General features: G+C 35.7%; 1 protein-coding gene across 2 annotated transcripts in view; it reads right to left on the minus strand.

Annotated features, from left to right (window-relative positions):
- Positions 1-15,289, minus strand: part of ggnbp2 (gametogenetin binding protein 2) — a 30,238-nt gene extending 14,949 nt beyond the window's left edge. For both annotated transcript variants that reach the window (XM_077222493.1, XM_077222492.1), the window contains exons 1-8: positions 15,142-15,289; positions 11,581-11,691; positions 9,363-9,443; positions 7,502-7,755; positions 6,457-6,555; positions 3,214-3,327; positions 2,213-2,422; positions 673-847 (exon numbers count right to left, since the gene is read on the minus strand). In XM_077222493.1, the coding sequence (XP_077078608.1) occupies positions 673-847; positions 2,213-2,422; positions 3,214-3,327; positions 6,457-6,555; positions 7,502-7,755; positions 9,363-9,443; positions 11,581-11,673 (1,026 nt within the window). In that variant the 5' untranslated portion in view covers positions 11,674-11,691; positions 15,142-15,289. The remainder of the gene's footprint in view (positions 1-672; positions 848-2,212; positions 2,423-3,213; positions 3,328-6,456; positions 6,556-7,501; positions 7,756-9,362; positions 9,444-11,580; positions 11,692-15,141) is intronic.
- Positions 15,290-17,224: the final 1,935 nt, after the last annotated feature.

Raw genomic sequence — 17,224 nt, forward strand, 5'->3', positions numbered from 1 at the left:
CATTTTAGAAATATATTAATTTCCTTGCAAACTTGTATATTCCAACTGTCCCAGTAATAAAGATTTATTTAAATAGCCAAATCTGTTGCATTCTGGTTTGAGTAATTTTTTTTTCTTCTTCTTTTAATTTTGTACTATTAAATAGGTTTTGGCCCACAGGTTGGTTTATAACCAATGCTAAACTTATATTTCTCATATAAACAAATTTACATGGATGTTGCACATTTTAGGAGGATTGCATGAACTTTAGGTCAAACTAAAAATTACACAAGCATCTTATTTTTTTTAATCCATTTTAGAAGTATAATTTTCATTGCAACCTTGTATATTCCCAGTAATAAAGATTTATTTAAATAGTACAAAATTAAAAGAAGAAGAAGAAAAAAAAAAAAGGTACTCAAACCAGAATGCAACAGATTTGGCTATTTAATAGGTTTTGGCTCACATGTTGGTTTATAACCAATGCTAAACTTATATTTCTCATATAAACAAATTTAAAATGGATGTTGCACATTTTAGAAAGATTGCATTCAAAATGTAAGATAATAAAAAATATATATAATTGTACAATTGAATGTCATATTTAATAGTTAGATACAGTCAAGAAGGATTGAAAGTGTCATTTAGGGATTCAAAATGAATCATGACATGAATATTAGGCGAAAGCTTTACCTCGAAGCTTTTGCGCAGTGCATCAATGCCCAAATAGAAAAGCATCTGCCACGTCTGCTCCTCGGCTCGCAGCTTCTGCCAGATCCTGTGCAGCCGCTCGTACAGGTGGATCCCCAGACACGTCAACACCTCCTCCTGGGCGATATCTATGGTCTTTGCATGTCTCTCTCGACGCCTGTAAATGATCCAATGGTGGTTTATGATTTAACGGGGGTATATTCATGATAATGGAATTATTAGGGGTGCGTGTTGGGCAAAAATATCATATCACGTTTTTTGTTTTTTTTCAGACGGGATAGCAATCTACAATCTTGTTACGAATCTTATTAATGTCGGTTTAAGACTTTTTGCAAGTTACTGAGCAATAATTAAAAATATAGCCCTACAAACAGGGCTTGACGTTAACTTTTTTGCTTTAAGAGCCACTTTCCAGTTACTAGCCACTTAGCATTTTCACTGGCCACAATTTTGACATCTACAATTCGAGGACGGCATTTGCTTGAAAGCTCGGTTCATTTTGAAAAACTGCCATATATAGATATTTTTAATATCACCTCAAATGAACAGCAGTCTAATAATCCTGCTGTCAAATTATAAGACTTGACTCACAGATCCATTATACAGTTACACATGCGTTTTCTTTCTCAAGTGTTTACATTCACTTAAAACATATTCTGTGTTTACGGGAATATTCAGCAAGACCGGCATTTCGACATTATTTTGTGTGTATTTGACTGTTTAAACAATAAGCAGAGATAAAGATCTCAGTGAAATACTGAGAGACAGCATTATGTTCGTGCACTTTGGGTGTGAGCACAAAATCTGCAGGAATGAGTAAAACTGCAACGAACTGTAATGTCAGACCGATGATAATCAAAAAACAGCAACTGCAACTGATGTGCACTAGCACAAAACTAACTAACTAATCTCATTTTAACGAGACATTTTAATGCTTCCAGTTGATGATGCAGTATAATTTTCATCCATGTTACATAACATCTGATAGTCAAACCAAAATGTATTCAGACACCTTCAACATTTCTCACATTATCACAGTTTATTCGCTATAGCTTAGAAAATGGTAATAAAACATAACATGAACTCAGAGTTATTAAATCAGTTGATATTTCACTGGTTTTGTCCGTCCTTCTGTTAGACTCTCACACATGAATGATGTTGAATATCTGTCAGCTGTTAAATTTAACTACACAATTAGATAATACCAGTTTAGCTCAACCAATCACCAAGCATTGCTTCATGTTGTTCAGTCTGTGGTGTAAAAAGCTGCATTAGCAATTAAAGAAAAAACACTGTCTGAATCATTTTTGGTCCCGAATTTTTATAAATTTGACTGGTAGTCGCCTCAATGAAGAATTTTTGTGTATAATATGTCACAGTTTACTTTATTTTGCTCTCCTCACTTACATAAATGAGCTATAGTGTCCTGCACACACTAGTAAAAAGAAATATCAAAAATTATATCTGGTGTCTGAATAATTTTTGGTTTGACTGTAAACTCCACATGGACTCAGTCACTCACTCATAACCCCCAGCGAATTCTGGTTCTGCTCGGCCCAGTAAGTGAGCGATGAAGTCGGTCTCGCAGCAGACGTGGATGTGGCGCTCGTGTGGACAGCATCGCAAACCCTCGTACAGAGACGCACAGTAGCCCTTCTCTTTACTGCAGTCCAGATCCCCCACCAGGATGTTATACGCTCGCAGAACCTTGTTCTTACAGTCAGTGCAGAACCTGAGAATGACGTTGCAGATCGAAAAATCAGAGATTTTCAGAGACAAAAAGTAAATAATAATCATTAAGGCGAGACACCCCAGGTGAATAGGGTATAAAAAAAAAAAAAAAAAAAAAAATAAATAAATTTTAAAAAAATTCACCCTACTTCACCGGTTGATTGATTACATTAATAATTGCAAACATCAAACAAGTTTTCTGAAATGTTATGTTTAAGTATGCAAATTAGATGTTATCTAATTAAATATGCACTCATTTGCATACATTTCTAGAACAAAAATCTGAACATTGGATAAAGTCAGGTTCAAAAATCTTGTTTCATTTTTTTGATACATTAGAGTCCAAGGTTTTTACAGAGGATTATTTATCACTCAGAAAATACTGTCAACAGCCAAACAACATCCAAACCTTCAGAAAATAGAAAAGAATAAAACCGTTAAGTTTGGTTTATGTCAGTGTTACTGAAGTGGAGATTTCTGTCTCAGTGCAGGAGGAAAAACTCATTTTGAGAAAACGGCCTTTAAAGATATATACTGTAATTGAAATCTACAGCCCCAAATAGATAAAGTGCTCTAAAAGATGCAGTTAGAAGTGTATTTTGGATGTTTTCTCTCCACTAGTCTCAAAAACACTTTATGAAGAGCTAAAAATCTCAAAATTGACAGATGCATGAGAAAACACTTTATGAAAAGCCAAAAATCACAAAATTGACAGATGCATCTAAAAACACTGTTTTTGCCTGTAGTGTCTCGCCTTAATTAAGAGAAATGTGTAACATCACAGTCTCTTACCGGTGTTTGCGCAGGTACGTCTCCAGAGTCTCCAACAGAGAGGAGCTGTCAATCAGAACAACTTCATCACGACACTCCTGTGACATCAGCTCCCACACGTCCATCCAGCTGCCCCTGCAGGACGGTAAACACAGTTAAATAGGGGTGTAACGACAGACTCATGTCACGATTCGATACATATCACCATAATGAACTCACGATACAATATTATTGCGATACTCCAAGACATATACTAAAAGGTTAACCAAAAAAATGAATGTTAATTAAAATGCTAAGTTTGATATTACATTGTGTGTGTAAATGAATAGGTTTGGACTTGGTGCTGGAAACCCAAAGCACAGGACAATAGTGACACCAGAATAAAAACATTCATGATTCTCAAGCTGAAAATACAGATTTATTTTAGATGAATATGCTTGCACTCTGTAAACTGACTAGATCCGTTTAAAATAATGTAGGCCACTTTTTACTGGTAATATAAGACATTTGATATTATCAGGACCTACAAATATTCCCCCATTGCATTATAATACATTCAATTCAACATTATATATAGTGGTTTAATGTAGTACTGACACTAAATCTCAGAAAACTTGATTTTTTCCCCTTCACACAGTAATTTTTATTTCGGGTGACCTATACACAATACATAATTGTCACCATCCGCGATACATATTGTTGCATTTTGTAATGCAATATATTGTGACAAGATGTATTGTTACACCACTACATTTAAACCAAACGGCACACTGATATGTGTAGGGATGCACCAAACGTTCGGAAATTCGCACTTAAATCAGAATGTAAAGTCCACACTAGAGGCTTAAACAACTTTATTGGGTTGTATAATTTGTTCTAAAGGCAGAACGTAGCTAGTAGGTCCTAAGCTCTCGATAAAGTAATGCGTAGTCGCATAATATGAAGTTTACCCTCAATGATCCAATAGAAACCTTCAAACACATGAGAAGAAGTTGTGTTGAAATGCGTAAATTTTGTAGTGATCGACCGATATTGATTTTTTATAACCGATACCGATACAGATTATATGCATGTGTATGTGCCCGATAACAGATATGCAGAACCGATATTTATTTACTGTTATACTTCTGTTTTTGGCACAATTATTACAACACAAATGAACTGAACAAACCATTTTATTTATAACAATCACTCCCTCCTTGCATACAAAAAAAAAAACCTTTATATTTATACACAAATAAATGGAGGGGTCTGAGTCCAAAAAATAAAGTGCACTGTTACTAAGTGTCTTTGTTTAAAAATAAAAGCTTTGATGAGGTAAAAAATAAAGCACAAAAACTATTCTAACATATTTGGATATGTTTATTTGTTTTCATAAATGGTAAACTAATCAAATTACAATAAAAACATTTATATTATTACATTATATAATTTATATCTAAATTATACATATCATTTATAAGCATCAGCAGCAACAATGTTAACAATAGGCAAAATAAATGTTAAAAGTCTAATGTTTTCATATGGAAAAAATAATTGACTGGGGAGTCCTATCACCTTTGCAGAAATGCAATTCATTTTAAACAGTTTTAGAAGGTTTATGTGCCGTTTAATAGGTTTAAACTAAGAGTGAGGAATAATTCACTGGGTAATATTAATTCACTGCATAATATTAGCTGGAATAGCCTATAACATCAGGAAAGTAACAAACAAAACAGCATATACATCATTGCATTTTCCAACTAGTATGTTATTAATTATTATTAATATTTTTGTCGGTCTAGATCATGAAATGCTTTATGACAAAGTGCTGTTTATCTATGCATTTACACATAACTATAACATTAGGCTATACGTTACTCAACCGCGATCGCGCGTGCAGATAATAAATAATTAATTTCCACAAAGCGGTATATTTTGATGTGTATTAGCGAAATAATTGCTATGTAGTAAATGATAATATAATCTAGGGTGTTTAAACAAGATAATCTTGTCAAAAGTTTCATTCAGTGGCCGTGCTTGATGAGCATTCCTGATCATCAACCCAGTGAGTGCTCAGCAATATGAACGAACTTTTTTTTCGAGACTAATGGTGAGCAAATACAACAGATAGAGAATTAAATTCAGCGCTTTTATTTTCAACATGCACTCATTCATGTCTGTTTTATTTAATTCATGTAAAGTTACGTCTTTATTGGGGAAGGACATGACGGATTACGCTACGTGGCTCAATGAGTTCGTCTCAATTTTTTAGAACCAAGCTGCATAAATAAACTATATCAGGCATTTATGTCTCAAATCTCATTTCTGCATGCATGTCTGTTATGTTAAATAAAGTTGAATAATTAAAGCAAAGCAACTAGAACATATACTTTACCTGTGCACAGAGTTGTTATTGACTGATCTCCTCAGACGCGGGCTGCAATGGCGGAATTCTCAAAACGGCCACAAGATGGCGCCGTTTATCGGAAAATCCGATATTACAAAACCGATTCCCGATTATGGGAAAATGCTTAAATATCGGGAAAAATATCGGTAAACCGATACATCGGTCGATCACTAAAATTTTGCCACGCTTAAGGTTAAAAAAAGCTTCTTTTGAAATACGATATTACGCAATCATGAATAATTTTTTAATAATGTAAATAACATTCATAAACTATTTAAAATTAATAAGGATTAATATATGAAGAAAATATATTATACTTGTTTATGCATATTCTACTTGCATATAAGACAATGATTAACGAGAAATTATATATTATGTATATATATAATTGATTTTATTTGTCAATAAGGAGCGACGCACACAGAGGTGCGCTGTTTAGATCTGGTTAATATTGAAGTATTTTACACATAATGTTCTCTATCTTAAAATGTAAGCGAGTTTCAATGCCAACATTATCATACATGTCTTAAGGATTGAAGTCTGTCAGGAAAAACAAGAGCTGATTGATGCAATTCAGACATTCTGCTGTTTAATTTAAACTGTGATTCCTTGTCGCAGGCCTCTGTATATATTTGTGGTATGTTTAAGTTTAATGGTTCAACGCAAAAATATTTAGTAGTGCGTAAGTTGTAACTTATGCACATCTGACCCATTGTCACTTGGACTAATCCCGGATTTTCTGGTGAATGCATTTTACATTACATGAAAAATATGTCTAAACAGATTTTAAGGGATTTTGTCAAGGAAGTAAGGAGGAAGACATTGCCATCTCAAAAACACCAAATGTCACGATGATTAAAAAAAAACGCACTCACCCTAAAGGCTTCGGTTTGTGCGTGTCTAAAGAGTGCAGTTGACAGCGTTTGTTCTTTTTACTCTTGGGGATGGAATCAATTATGTTGTTTAACTTTGACCTGCAACAAAGGAATAAAAAGCACACGTTAACATAAAACACAACACAGATAAATTATACAGGCAAATTAAAAACTATTCAATCGGCATATCCTTTACCTTACATAATGCACTGAACTTCCATAATGTGTCATTTCCATAATGTAGGATGGGACTTAAAGTCACCATAAAATCAAAACCGCCCATTCTTATTTTTAATGGAATATACCAATAATTATTATAAATGATTTATCTGTGCACATCCTTATTTAATTCATTTTTTCAAATTCATGTGCAAAATAAGTTCCCCTACCTCATGTGAGGGCGGGGCTACTGTCACTCACATGAGATCCACCAATAGCAAGCCACAATCCAATCAATTCCCCACAGACAAAATCAAGCCCCGCCCACATTTGTTCTTGTTCAAGAAGTCGCAATAGGGAAGAAAAGACTATCACAACTTCCACTTTAAGCAGACTTTGACTTTAACTTGGACTTGATTGGACAGCATGATGATGATTAATAGATTATTATATTTTCCCTGCCCATCATTCCACCATGTTAATTACAAAAATTAACATGTTTTTCTTTTTTTCAATTATCTTTTTATTGATTTTTTTATATTTTATTAACATAAAAAAGGAAAAAAAATAAAACAATAATAATAAAAAAAATACAGCAGATTAAATCAAGTCAGTCCATGGTCACAGATCACAGTTCATCCTTTGTGAATGTTCTGTAAACATGCCAAACCCTGTCATGACATGGTAGTGTCAGAAGTCCAAAAGCGGTTCCCATATCCTTCGGAAAAACATGTTTTTCTTTAGAATAACTTGCACTGATAAATCACACACAATAAGGAAGATCAGGAAGATGGTAAATGGGGTCGATCTTGATTTTATGCTTACTTCAGTTGGTCTGGAAATATGAGGCAAACATTAGACACTAACCAGTGTCTGCAGAACTCACCCATGAACATAAAAGAGTGTGTAGAGTTTCCTGGGGTCAGTGAGACATCCCCGTGTGACTGACAGCACTCCAGAGGATCCCACAGTGAGCGGTTCGAGCGCGAAGTACCCAGAGTCCGTGAGCTGAGAGAAGAGGTGCTCCACACTGCGCCGGCAGCCCACGCACGCCACCGACTGAGACAGAGCGCTGATGACCTCACGAGACATCACCATCAGCGCCATGTTCAGGTCCTGCTGCTTCAGCATACTGTGATGCTGTGGACAACACACAGGAGGGAGAGAGAAGCGCAAAGCCTTAAAAGTCTGACTCCATTATATTGTCATTTCTGTCAAGCTGGAAAACTGATTCAATTTGTGCACACACAAATATACACACATACACTGCCATTCAAAAGTTTGGGATCAGTGAGATTTGTAATGTTTTTAAAAGCAGTCTCTTCTGCTCACCAAGGCTGCATTTATTTGATTATAAAAATACAAACAAACGGAAATATTGTGAAATATTATTACAATTTAAAATAACTGTTTTCTATTTTAATATTTTAAAATGTAATTTATTCCTGTGATCAAAGCTGAATTTTCAGCATCGTTACTCCAGTCTTCAGTGTCACATGATCCTTCAGAAATCACTATAATATGATGATTTGATGCTCAAAAAACGTTTATTGTTATTATTATTATTATTATTATACAATGTTGAAAAGAGGATCTTTTTCAGGATCCTGTGATGAACTTTTTTTTTTTACATGAATTTAAAGCAGTACAACTTTTATTCTACTAAGGAGAATGAATTTGTGTTGCATTACTGTAATGAGATTTGTGTTGTAGTTGTTTAATTGTCATGAACATTACTATTTTTATTCAATTAAATTTTTATGTTACAGATTTGGTGTGTTTAAACAACAACAATGTACTAAAAATAGAAAAGTTTTTCCTGTCAAAACGATCCCCGTTCACATGGAAAATGGAAAAACGCTGTATTCTGCAGCCAGGTCATGTGTATGATGTCACCGTTTTCAAAAATTTACGTTTTTTTGTAGTGTACACAGAAACGATAACAGTATAGTTTTCAAAAACTTGCACTTTGAAAAGTTTGCGTTTTCAGGCCCCAGGTTTTCAAGTAAAAACAGTGTTGTGGAAACGCCCCTTTAAAGGGACTATGTGTAGTTTTTTTTAGGTATTTTATTATCGAAAATCAATATTTTTATTTATAAATATGTCATCAATGGTGTACAAATACCTCTGCCAATTATCTGACTTATCCTCGTAAATGAAGAATTTATTATCTTTATATACATGTGACGGGAAGGTCCACGGAGGCTTCCATGTTGTTCCGCCATCTTGAAAAACTATAATAGCAGAGAGGGTCAAAAAGTACCAGGCCAACGCGTTTCCACAACGCGTTTTCATTCAGAGCCAGCGTCACGTGACTGAAAGCAGCAGAAACGGAGGAGCAGAGCAGTGAGAGGCGCTTCACGGCCCCGGCGAGTCAGTCAGTAATTCATACTGTAACATTCGTTTGTTCGTTGTGTCAAGTTGCAGTTTGAAATAACAAACCTGTTCACCCGAAGGAAAACTCGACGAAGTGCTATTAGAAGACATCCTTTCATAGCTTTTTGGTACATAACAGCTACCGTAGATGCAACACGCATTTGAAAACGCGAGTCGCTGGAGAGCACAATTCGTTTGAATGCAAAATACAATTTCACCGCTAGATGGGAGAAATTCCTACACAATGTCCCCTTTAAATAAAAATAAAATATATGTTCTAATTTCTTATTTTTGGTTTTAGGGTGTAATATGACCCAGACATGTTCTTGAAAGATTTTCAACAATGAGAATTGGAAAACGTCATTGTTTACCTCAATAAACTGCTTCATTTGTGAACTGTTGATCTGATAGCTGTCAAATTCCAGAACACTGTCAGGAAACTCCATCACCATCTACAAAAAAATACAACATATATATAATGAAAAAAATAACACAACACTTCCAAACACTGTCCGTGACTTCAGGTTTCATTCAGTAAAAATATATAGGCTATAAAGAAACATAAAAACACTTGGTATTTATTGGTACTTGCAAAGGCAAACCTCTAAAACTGGTTATAAGGTACTGAAATATGCTAACTGACAGAGGGCAGTCATGGCCTAATGGTAACAGAGTTGGACTGGTGACCCAAAGGGTTCTGGTTTGATTCCAGTACCGGCAGGAATATGACTGAGGTGTCCTTGAGCAAGGCACCTAACCCCCAATCGCTCCCGGGGCGCCACTCAAGGCTGCCCGCTGCTCCGGGTGTGTGTATCCACGTTTGCAGTGTGTGTGTGTTCACTACTCACTACTCTGCTCCTAATGTGTGTGCACTTAATTGGATGGGTTAAATGCAGAGGTCAAATTCCAAGTATGGGTAACCATACTTGGCCATCACGTGTCATTTTCACTTTCACATAATCCACTATAAGACCAGGAACATATTTTTTTGGTTTCATTTTCATTTGACATCAACTTTAAAGATGGCACAGGGCTCTACAGTGCGACCATTTTGCTCGCATATGCCCCTAAAAATCGATCCGTGCGAACCGGAAAAATGATTTACGAGCACAATGTGCGAGTAACTACCATAATCGAAAACGAGACGATAACTAAATAAAAACTAGTTTTGAATGACAAAAACTATGACGAAAATCTATTGACATTTTCGTCAACGAATAAAAACTAGACAAAAATGTTAGATAGTGACGATTTGTGAAGCGATCCAGTCAGAACTGATGTCCTGCGTTTGTAGATGCGCATATTTGTCCTGTAGTAGTAGGGACGTGCTGCTGATCTACCAGCGGCACACGGGTTCACATGCGCTGCATGTCTCATAAAATATAAAAAAATGTAAACGTCTGGGAGTATGAGTAGAGCAGTCATATAGATCTGAATAAGAGTGACGACGACGCATAGTTTGTGCGCACACACCCGACTCGAAGCGTGCAGCCACACAAACACACACACAGCGCGCGAGGACTGAATTTAGCTTTCTTTCGTGTCTGAATGGACAAATACACAACATTATGTCGAAATTTCCGTTTTGGATAGTATTCACGTAAACTGTGTCGGTTACGTCTAAAACAGTTTTGAGTGTATCGGATGTGCATCAGTGCAATTGGATCCGCATGTCATCGGACATGATACGATGTCTTAAAGTGACAGTGCGTAATAAACCTAATGCAGTCTGTGTCCTTAATATTGATCAAGCAACAAAAGAAAAAGAGAAAAGCATTCACTGCTCGTTAATAGCTTTAATAAGGATTCATTATATTTAATTCATACAAATAAATATGTCTGCTGCTTGAAATAATAAAGAATGATGTATGCAAGTAGTTATAAAGAATGCATATATCATTCATTGAAAGAAGACTATTCTACTTTAGGAAAAGGGGTTTTATTTAATTTTAAGATATTTTTTTAAGTCACAGTAGTTAAGTCTGTATATGTATTGCATGTTCAAACTTTAAAATCATTCATATTAACAGGTTAATAGATGTTTTCTCCGGGAGTATGTGGGTTTGGACATTTTAGAGAAATTCTAAATGAATGCATTACAATTGAACTAAACCCATTATATTTTAGTCATATGAATTGTTTTATTTTTAGTCTAGTTTTAGTCGACTAATACTAGTAAATACTAATACACTCATTTAAACTAGTTTCTCCTCCATGTTGTGGAAAAAGCCTCTGCAGTGAAAGATGCAGATTCACAGGTGTGCCGATGTGCTCCTCCTCCTGAGAGCAACACGTTCCCCTTGTTGTGTTTTACTAAAGTGATTGTAAAGTTGATTTATACTTCTGCATCAAAACGACGGTTTCACACCATAGTTGAACAGAAAGAGAAGGAGCACACACGTTTTGTTATATATATATATAAATAAACAGTCTGTTAAACTCTGTTACTTGAACATTTTTCACTGCGCTCCAAAATGTCTTTGTGTGCTCCTAGATTTTTTCATTTAGGAGCACATGTGCTCCTTGGGAAAAACCTTAGCGTAGAACCCTGTGGCAAAATGCAAAGTAAAACCAATGAAATGATCTTACCGTGAGTGTGTCATCGATGTACAAGGGAATCTGGCGTGCAAGAAAAAGATACTCCTCTTCCCCGTCCCTGCAGACCGCCACCAGACGAGCCATGTCTTCGTCCAGATCTGCCTGTTAGTGAGAGACAGACTCTGTTAGCAAACCCTGAGAATCCAGCAGAAACCAAAGCATTTGGGTGGTTTGGCCTCCCATGATTTTCATTCTGTTTTTAATATGCTTTAAGACAATCCATGTGTAAATTCATAAGTCGACAGCATTGCTGAGTATTTTCTGCTTAAAACTGCAGTGAACCAAAGACAGTCTCAAAAACACGCTTTGAAATCGCTGGTGTTTCTGACGTCACAAACTACCTTGTAACCAATCAGATCAACGTGTGATCGTCAACGAGTGGATCTCTGAGCTGAGTGAGTGAGTGGAGGCGGGGCTCATTTGCATATTCATAGAACTGTGTTTACTAAATGAGGTTGTCGAGTGATGCATAATGCCTGCTACAGACTGTGCAATTTCAGAAATCCTAAAAGATCATTACAAATCAAACTGTACAACATGGATCTAATAATCTTGGGTACGACATGTATGCAGACTGTATGATGATGATACCTATTGAATTGTAGGCTACGACGCAAGCTAGTACAGAAGAGTAAAACTTCATCAGCATGCCCTAGTGGTAAATGTGTGATGAATCGCACTTTCGCAATTGTTGTTTTTAAGTGTGCAGGGGCTGGTACGGTATGGATTTTTTCTAACCGCGGTTGAAAAGCAAGAAATTCCCGCGGTATAGCGGTAAACCGCTTTAAATACTGGAACTGGAGCTCGTCTCATAAATGAAACGTAACTCAGCGTATAGGCTACTAGCCTCACAGACATGAGAAATGAAGAGAAAGCTTGAAATGTCTATTTTTAAACAAAATTCAAAACAAAATGATAAAATTGTACAGTAGCCTAGTCAGGTATGGTCAGGTTAGCCAATGTGCATTTTATTTAGGCTATTTATTTATCTTTGTCCCTGTGCGCCGATCGGAGACGGAGTACACTGCTGATATTCTGGGGATCAACATACTCAATATGCTATACTAGGACCTTTAGCCTTTAAATATCTTTGCTGCATTGGATCAGTCTCCTTTCTAGAACAGCCAAGAGCTTTCTAGCCTCGCGGCAGCAGCGCCTCGCATTGCTCATAGACCTTAAAACAATCAGCGGATGGCGGGTGGGTGCGGTTTTGAAAATTGGTCAAAAAACGTTTGTGATGCGGTTGCGGATGAAATGATAGCCTATCCACGCATCTCTAATACGAATGGAACGTTATTATGCGTCATGGAACATTGCGCTCCTCAACTCGCGAAAGGTCGGATCTGCTCCATCTTTTGATTATAAGTTTTGTTTAGAAAACCTTGAATCCATGTAAGACACAATATCATTAGACATAATCCATGTCATTAGAATCAATGAATCGATGTCATTAGACACAACGTGCACACATGTGCAGGCCAATGGTTTTTTTGCGGTGATGACGCTGACGAGCTCAGACCCGCGGTAGGCGTCACGTGACTGTGGTAGTGTGGTAACCATCCAAGCCCTAGTGCTGAAAAAAAGAGGAAGCGAAATAGGAGATTTATGGCTATGATTACAGTTATGGCTTTGAAAAAGAGGCCAACTAGGCATGCCAATTTTGTAAATGGAGATTGTAAGTAGTTTTAAGTTTTTAGTGTCATGTTGATTAGTACGCCATTTCATGTTGCATTTTTATTGGCTAGTAAGTAGACGTAGGTCGTAGCAGCAAACACACTGTGAGATGATCATGCTAAATTTACGAGACTGTCAGAAAATTATCGCAGGTTATCTTTGGTCGCAAAACTGTGACAAGGGGCGTCTTTGAACATCTCACTTTACGGCATATGATCACCTTTTAGGAGCCACGACCACAGAAATCGCCATGATTGGTCATCTTTCATTTGGGACAGCCCAAAATCGTACAATGTGCAGCCTACAAGGCATAAGGCACCCAAAATTGGAAACACTTCAGTCATCTGAATTACTGTGTTCTAGGAGACGTGTGTGTCGCATAACAGTCCACCTGTAAACGAACCTGAAGTGAAGCCAAACCCCCTCATGGAAGAGGAAAGCTGTCGTGTTTACAACTATGATAATGAGCGCTTATCACGAACAAATAAACGCTGGATTTTCGAAAGTATGTGAAGGTCACGAAAAAGACTCTTTAAAATACATCCAAGAGTTTTAAACGCCTGCCTGTTATTGTAGCAACGTCATCGACTTTACATTTCACACACTAAACATGATGCTGAACAAGACAAACTGTATTGGGTTGCTTTAGATGTCAGTCAGAAGGCCTCTGGATGGTCCTTGGCCAATGAAAGCTGCAACACGAATCTTCACAAATGGTACCTTAGCATTGCTTGACCAACCAACTGATTTACAAATACAAGACTGTTAGTAATTTTTGTGCAAATTTCCCCAATTCTCAAACTTCTTCTCTGATAGATAATATCCTAGGTCTTGACGTCTGTGTTAAAGACTCAATTTCAATTCATTAGCAGTCTTTCCTAATGGATCATTTGAATAACAGCTGGGATTTAGACCTTAGTACTGTAGTAGACGAAGAAACATGGGAGGCAGTTGTGGACACGGTTCACTTCTCTATTCGTGCAATATTGTAGTCAATTTCTAAAGTGCAAACACTGTGTGCCTTCCTTGCAGCCCTTGTAGCTTTGCTAAGGATTATTAGCTTACACATACACTATTATCTCTCTACAGAGGCTTAAACACTTATCATACCAAACTCTACACTCCAGTAGGACTACAGTCTCTGAAAGAGACACTGATGTGTCACTTGTATCACAATCGCATATATTTGTATACAATTGCCAAATAAATGGTGGAACTCTTCAGAGGTGTAAGAGGTCAAGCCACATTACGACAATTAGCAGCCAAACAAACACCAAACCAACAGCATCTCAAAGCTCTGAAATATCAAAATACACATTTCAGATTATATTCATATGAAATAAGCTTGATTGCCTGTTGTCATAACAACAATTTCACAAAAAGAGCTGTGATAGCACTCATGTTCCCTCCGATGACACACATGCTAATTAGCCTGTTAACGTTAGCCAACTAAATGCTCACACCTTAAACGAATCATTTAAAAATATGTAATGCTGTAAATGTTGCAGGGATGGAATGCGAGATAATGTTACAAAATAAACAGATATTTTAGTGTGTCGAACTCGCGTTAGCAGACGGCCAACCTGTGAAACTTTTCCAAGCTGATTAGCATGCTAGTGCAGTCAGTGCCTTCCTGCGCGAGCTGCAACTTTAAACCCAAACAAAGCATTTTTTTAATGCACGTTATACAATGCGCAGATGTACTTTTAACATATTAGAAGATATTTTGAATTCAAAAGTGTCCTGCCAAAGGTCTACTTTGACTGACGGACTGACAAACTCAGCATTTATCCTCCCCGTAACGTCACTTTTCAGCCGTTATTGCAGTTAAAACCGCGTCTAAATGCACAAATATCAAGCAGCAGTTTTCCTACCCACCTGTTTTCGACAGTTGTTTTCTTTTTTTGGACAAAAACAAACAAGTGCGACAGAGACGTATGTGGCAGGCGAATGTTCTATAACCTTTGGCCCCCTGATACGTCAGAAAGTAGTTCCGGGCTCTGAGGGCTTGACGTCACGTGTGACACATGGGCTTTGACATGGGTGGAGACTGCACCCATGAAGTCTAATGAATGCGATGGAAACTAAACAATCAAATTACACTTCAAAGGATTTTTTCCCAAAGATGTTTTCACGCTGATGTAAATTTAAGTGTTCGTTTTTTAAAATAAATTTGGTCTTAGTTATTTGAAAACGGGAATGTGACGTCATGATTGACATCTGTGATTGACAGCTTCTCTAAACGAAGTATCACTGAGGCACCAACGGTGAAAATAAATTATTTTTTTTATTGAACAATATCAATTTACAAAACCAAATAGGGAACAATAAAATGCCTATTACAAAATATAAACTTTTCCAATCATATCTCCATCATAAATGTCTATGTGTATATATATATATATATATATATATATATATCACAATATAACAACAAACAAAACAACATTCTTTAACCATTTTAGATGGGGTGGAAGGAAAGAAAATAAATAAATAAATAAATATATATATAAATACAGGTATAAAATCTTACCAAACTTAAAGGGAAAGAGACTCAACCATGGATTTATACAATTCTCCAAGGGTTTGATTATCTTTGGATATGTTTTAAAATATTATTTACATTCATTTTTAAAGTAATTTAAAGAGGGTTTACTTTTATTCCACTTACTTTTGTGTTTATGATATTTACCCATTGTAATAATAATGTTCAAAGTGTATGACAACTCTTTTGAAAGACCATCTGCATAAAACAAAACCTGAAACATATTTAGAGATGGAATATCATTGTTGATATCAATATTTAACCAGCTGAAAAGATCCTGCCAGAATTTCAATATTACTGGACAAGACAAAAGATTTTAAAGACGGAGCCATTGATTTTGATTCTTGGGACCCTGAAATTAATTGGTTGAAATCCTTTTTAAACCACAATAAGTTTTGGTTTCATATTCCCAGAGAATTGTTTAAGAAATTAGGAGGAATAGAGTTTTTACTAAGTTGTGATTTCACCGTTCAACGTCTGCCAATTAAAATATCCCAATTTCATCATCAGGTCTTGTTATATTGGAAGATTTTATATAATCATAACTTTACACCGCACAATACACCATTATTGAATAATATATATATTACGGTTAGAAACAAATCACTGAATGACAAGAACTGATGGAGAAAGATATTTGATCAGTGTCCCATTTAATTGATCATAATAATTATATCATATGTAAATTTCTGTGTTAAATATAATCTCATTTGCGATCGGGCCAAATTTGAATCTACTAAAGCCATCCCTAATTCTGTTGTGTTTCTGATTAGAGAAATTCTCTCTTATTCAGTCTCTATGATCCCACATCAATACAATGTTTTATTAATGGACACTTTGGCTCAAACATACAATCTTCTTTTACTTTTCTGACTCAAACTCCTCTGTACAATATATAGTCAACTTATTAATTTCGCTTGGAAAATTCTTTATTCATAAATCGAAATTTATGAAGAACAAAACAAACCTCTTTTCAATGTTTTTAAACTTGACCTAAAAAATTATATAGACTGTATTTCTGTATTAGATGGTAAATAAGCATGTATGTACAAAATGTATGCAATGTTTATCTAATTTAACTTTAGAATTAATTTAACTGATATTTACTGTCTGATACTCTGGCTATGTACTTTTATGTTGTTTATAATTTTTATACAGATTATGTGTTACTTATATGATATTTGTCTCAATTCTCTATCTATTGGCTGATATATATATATATATATATATATATTCTTATAAGCAATATAGAATATTATAAGAATCTTATAAGAATGTTTTTTATTCTATAAGCGTGAACTGTAACTAAATGATTTTTGTACTACAAGTTCATTTTCTTTTTTCCGGCAAATTGTAACAAATGTGATCTGCAATAAAAAAAATTAAAAAAAAGATCCCACATCTCCCAGCACTTCC

The sequence above is a fragment of the Siphateles boraxobius genome, unplaced genomic scaffold (assembly GCF_051911475.1).
Source record: "Siphateles boraxobius isolate OS27281-9 unplaced genomic scaffold, OSU_SipBor_1 120, whole genome shotgun sequence".
Lineage (NCBI taxonomy): Eukaryota > Metazoa > Chordata > Actinopteri > Cypriniformes > Leuciscidae > Siphateles > Siphateles boraxobius.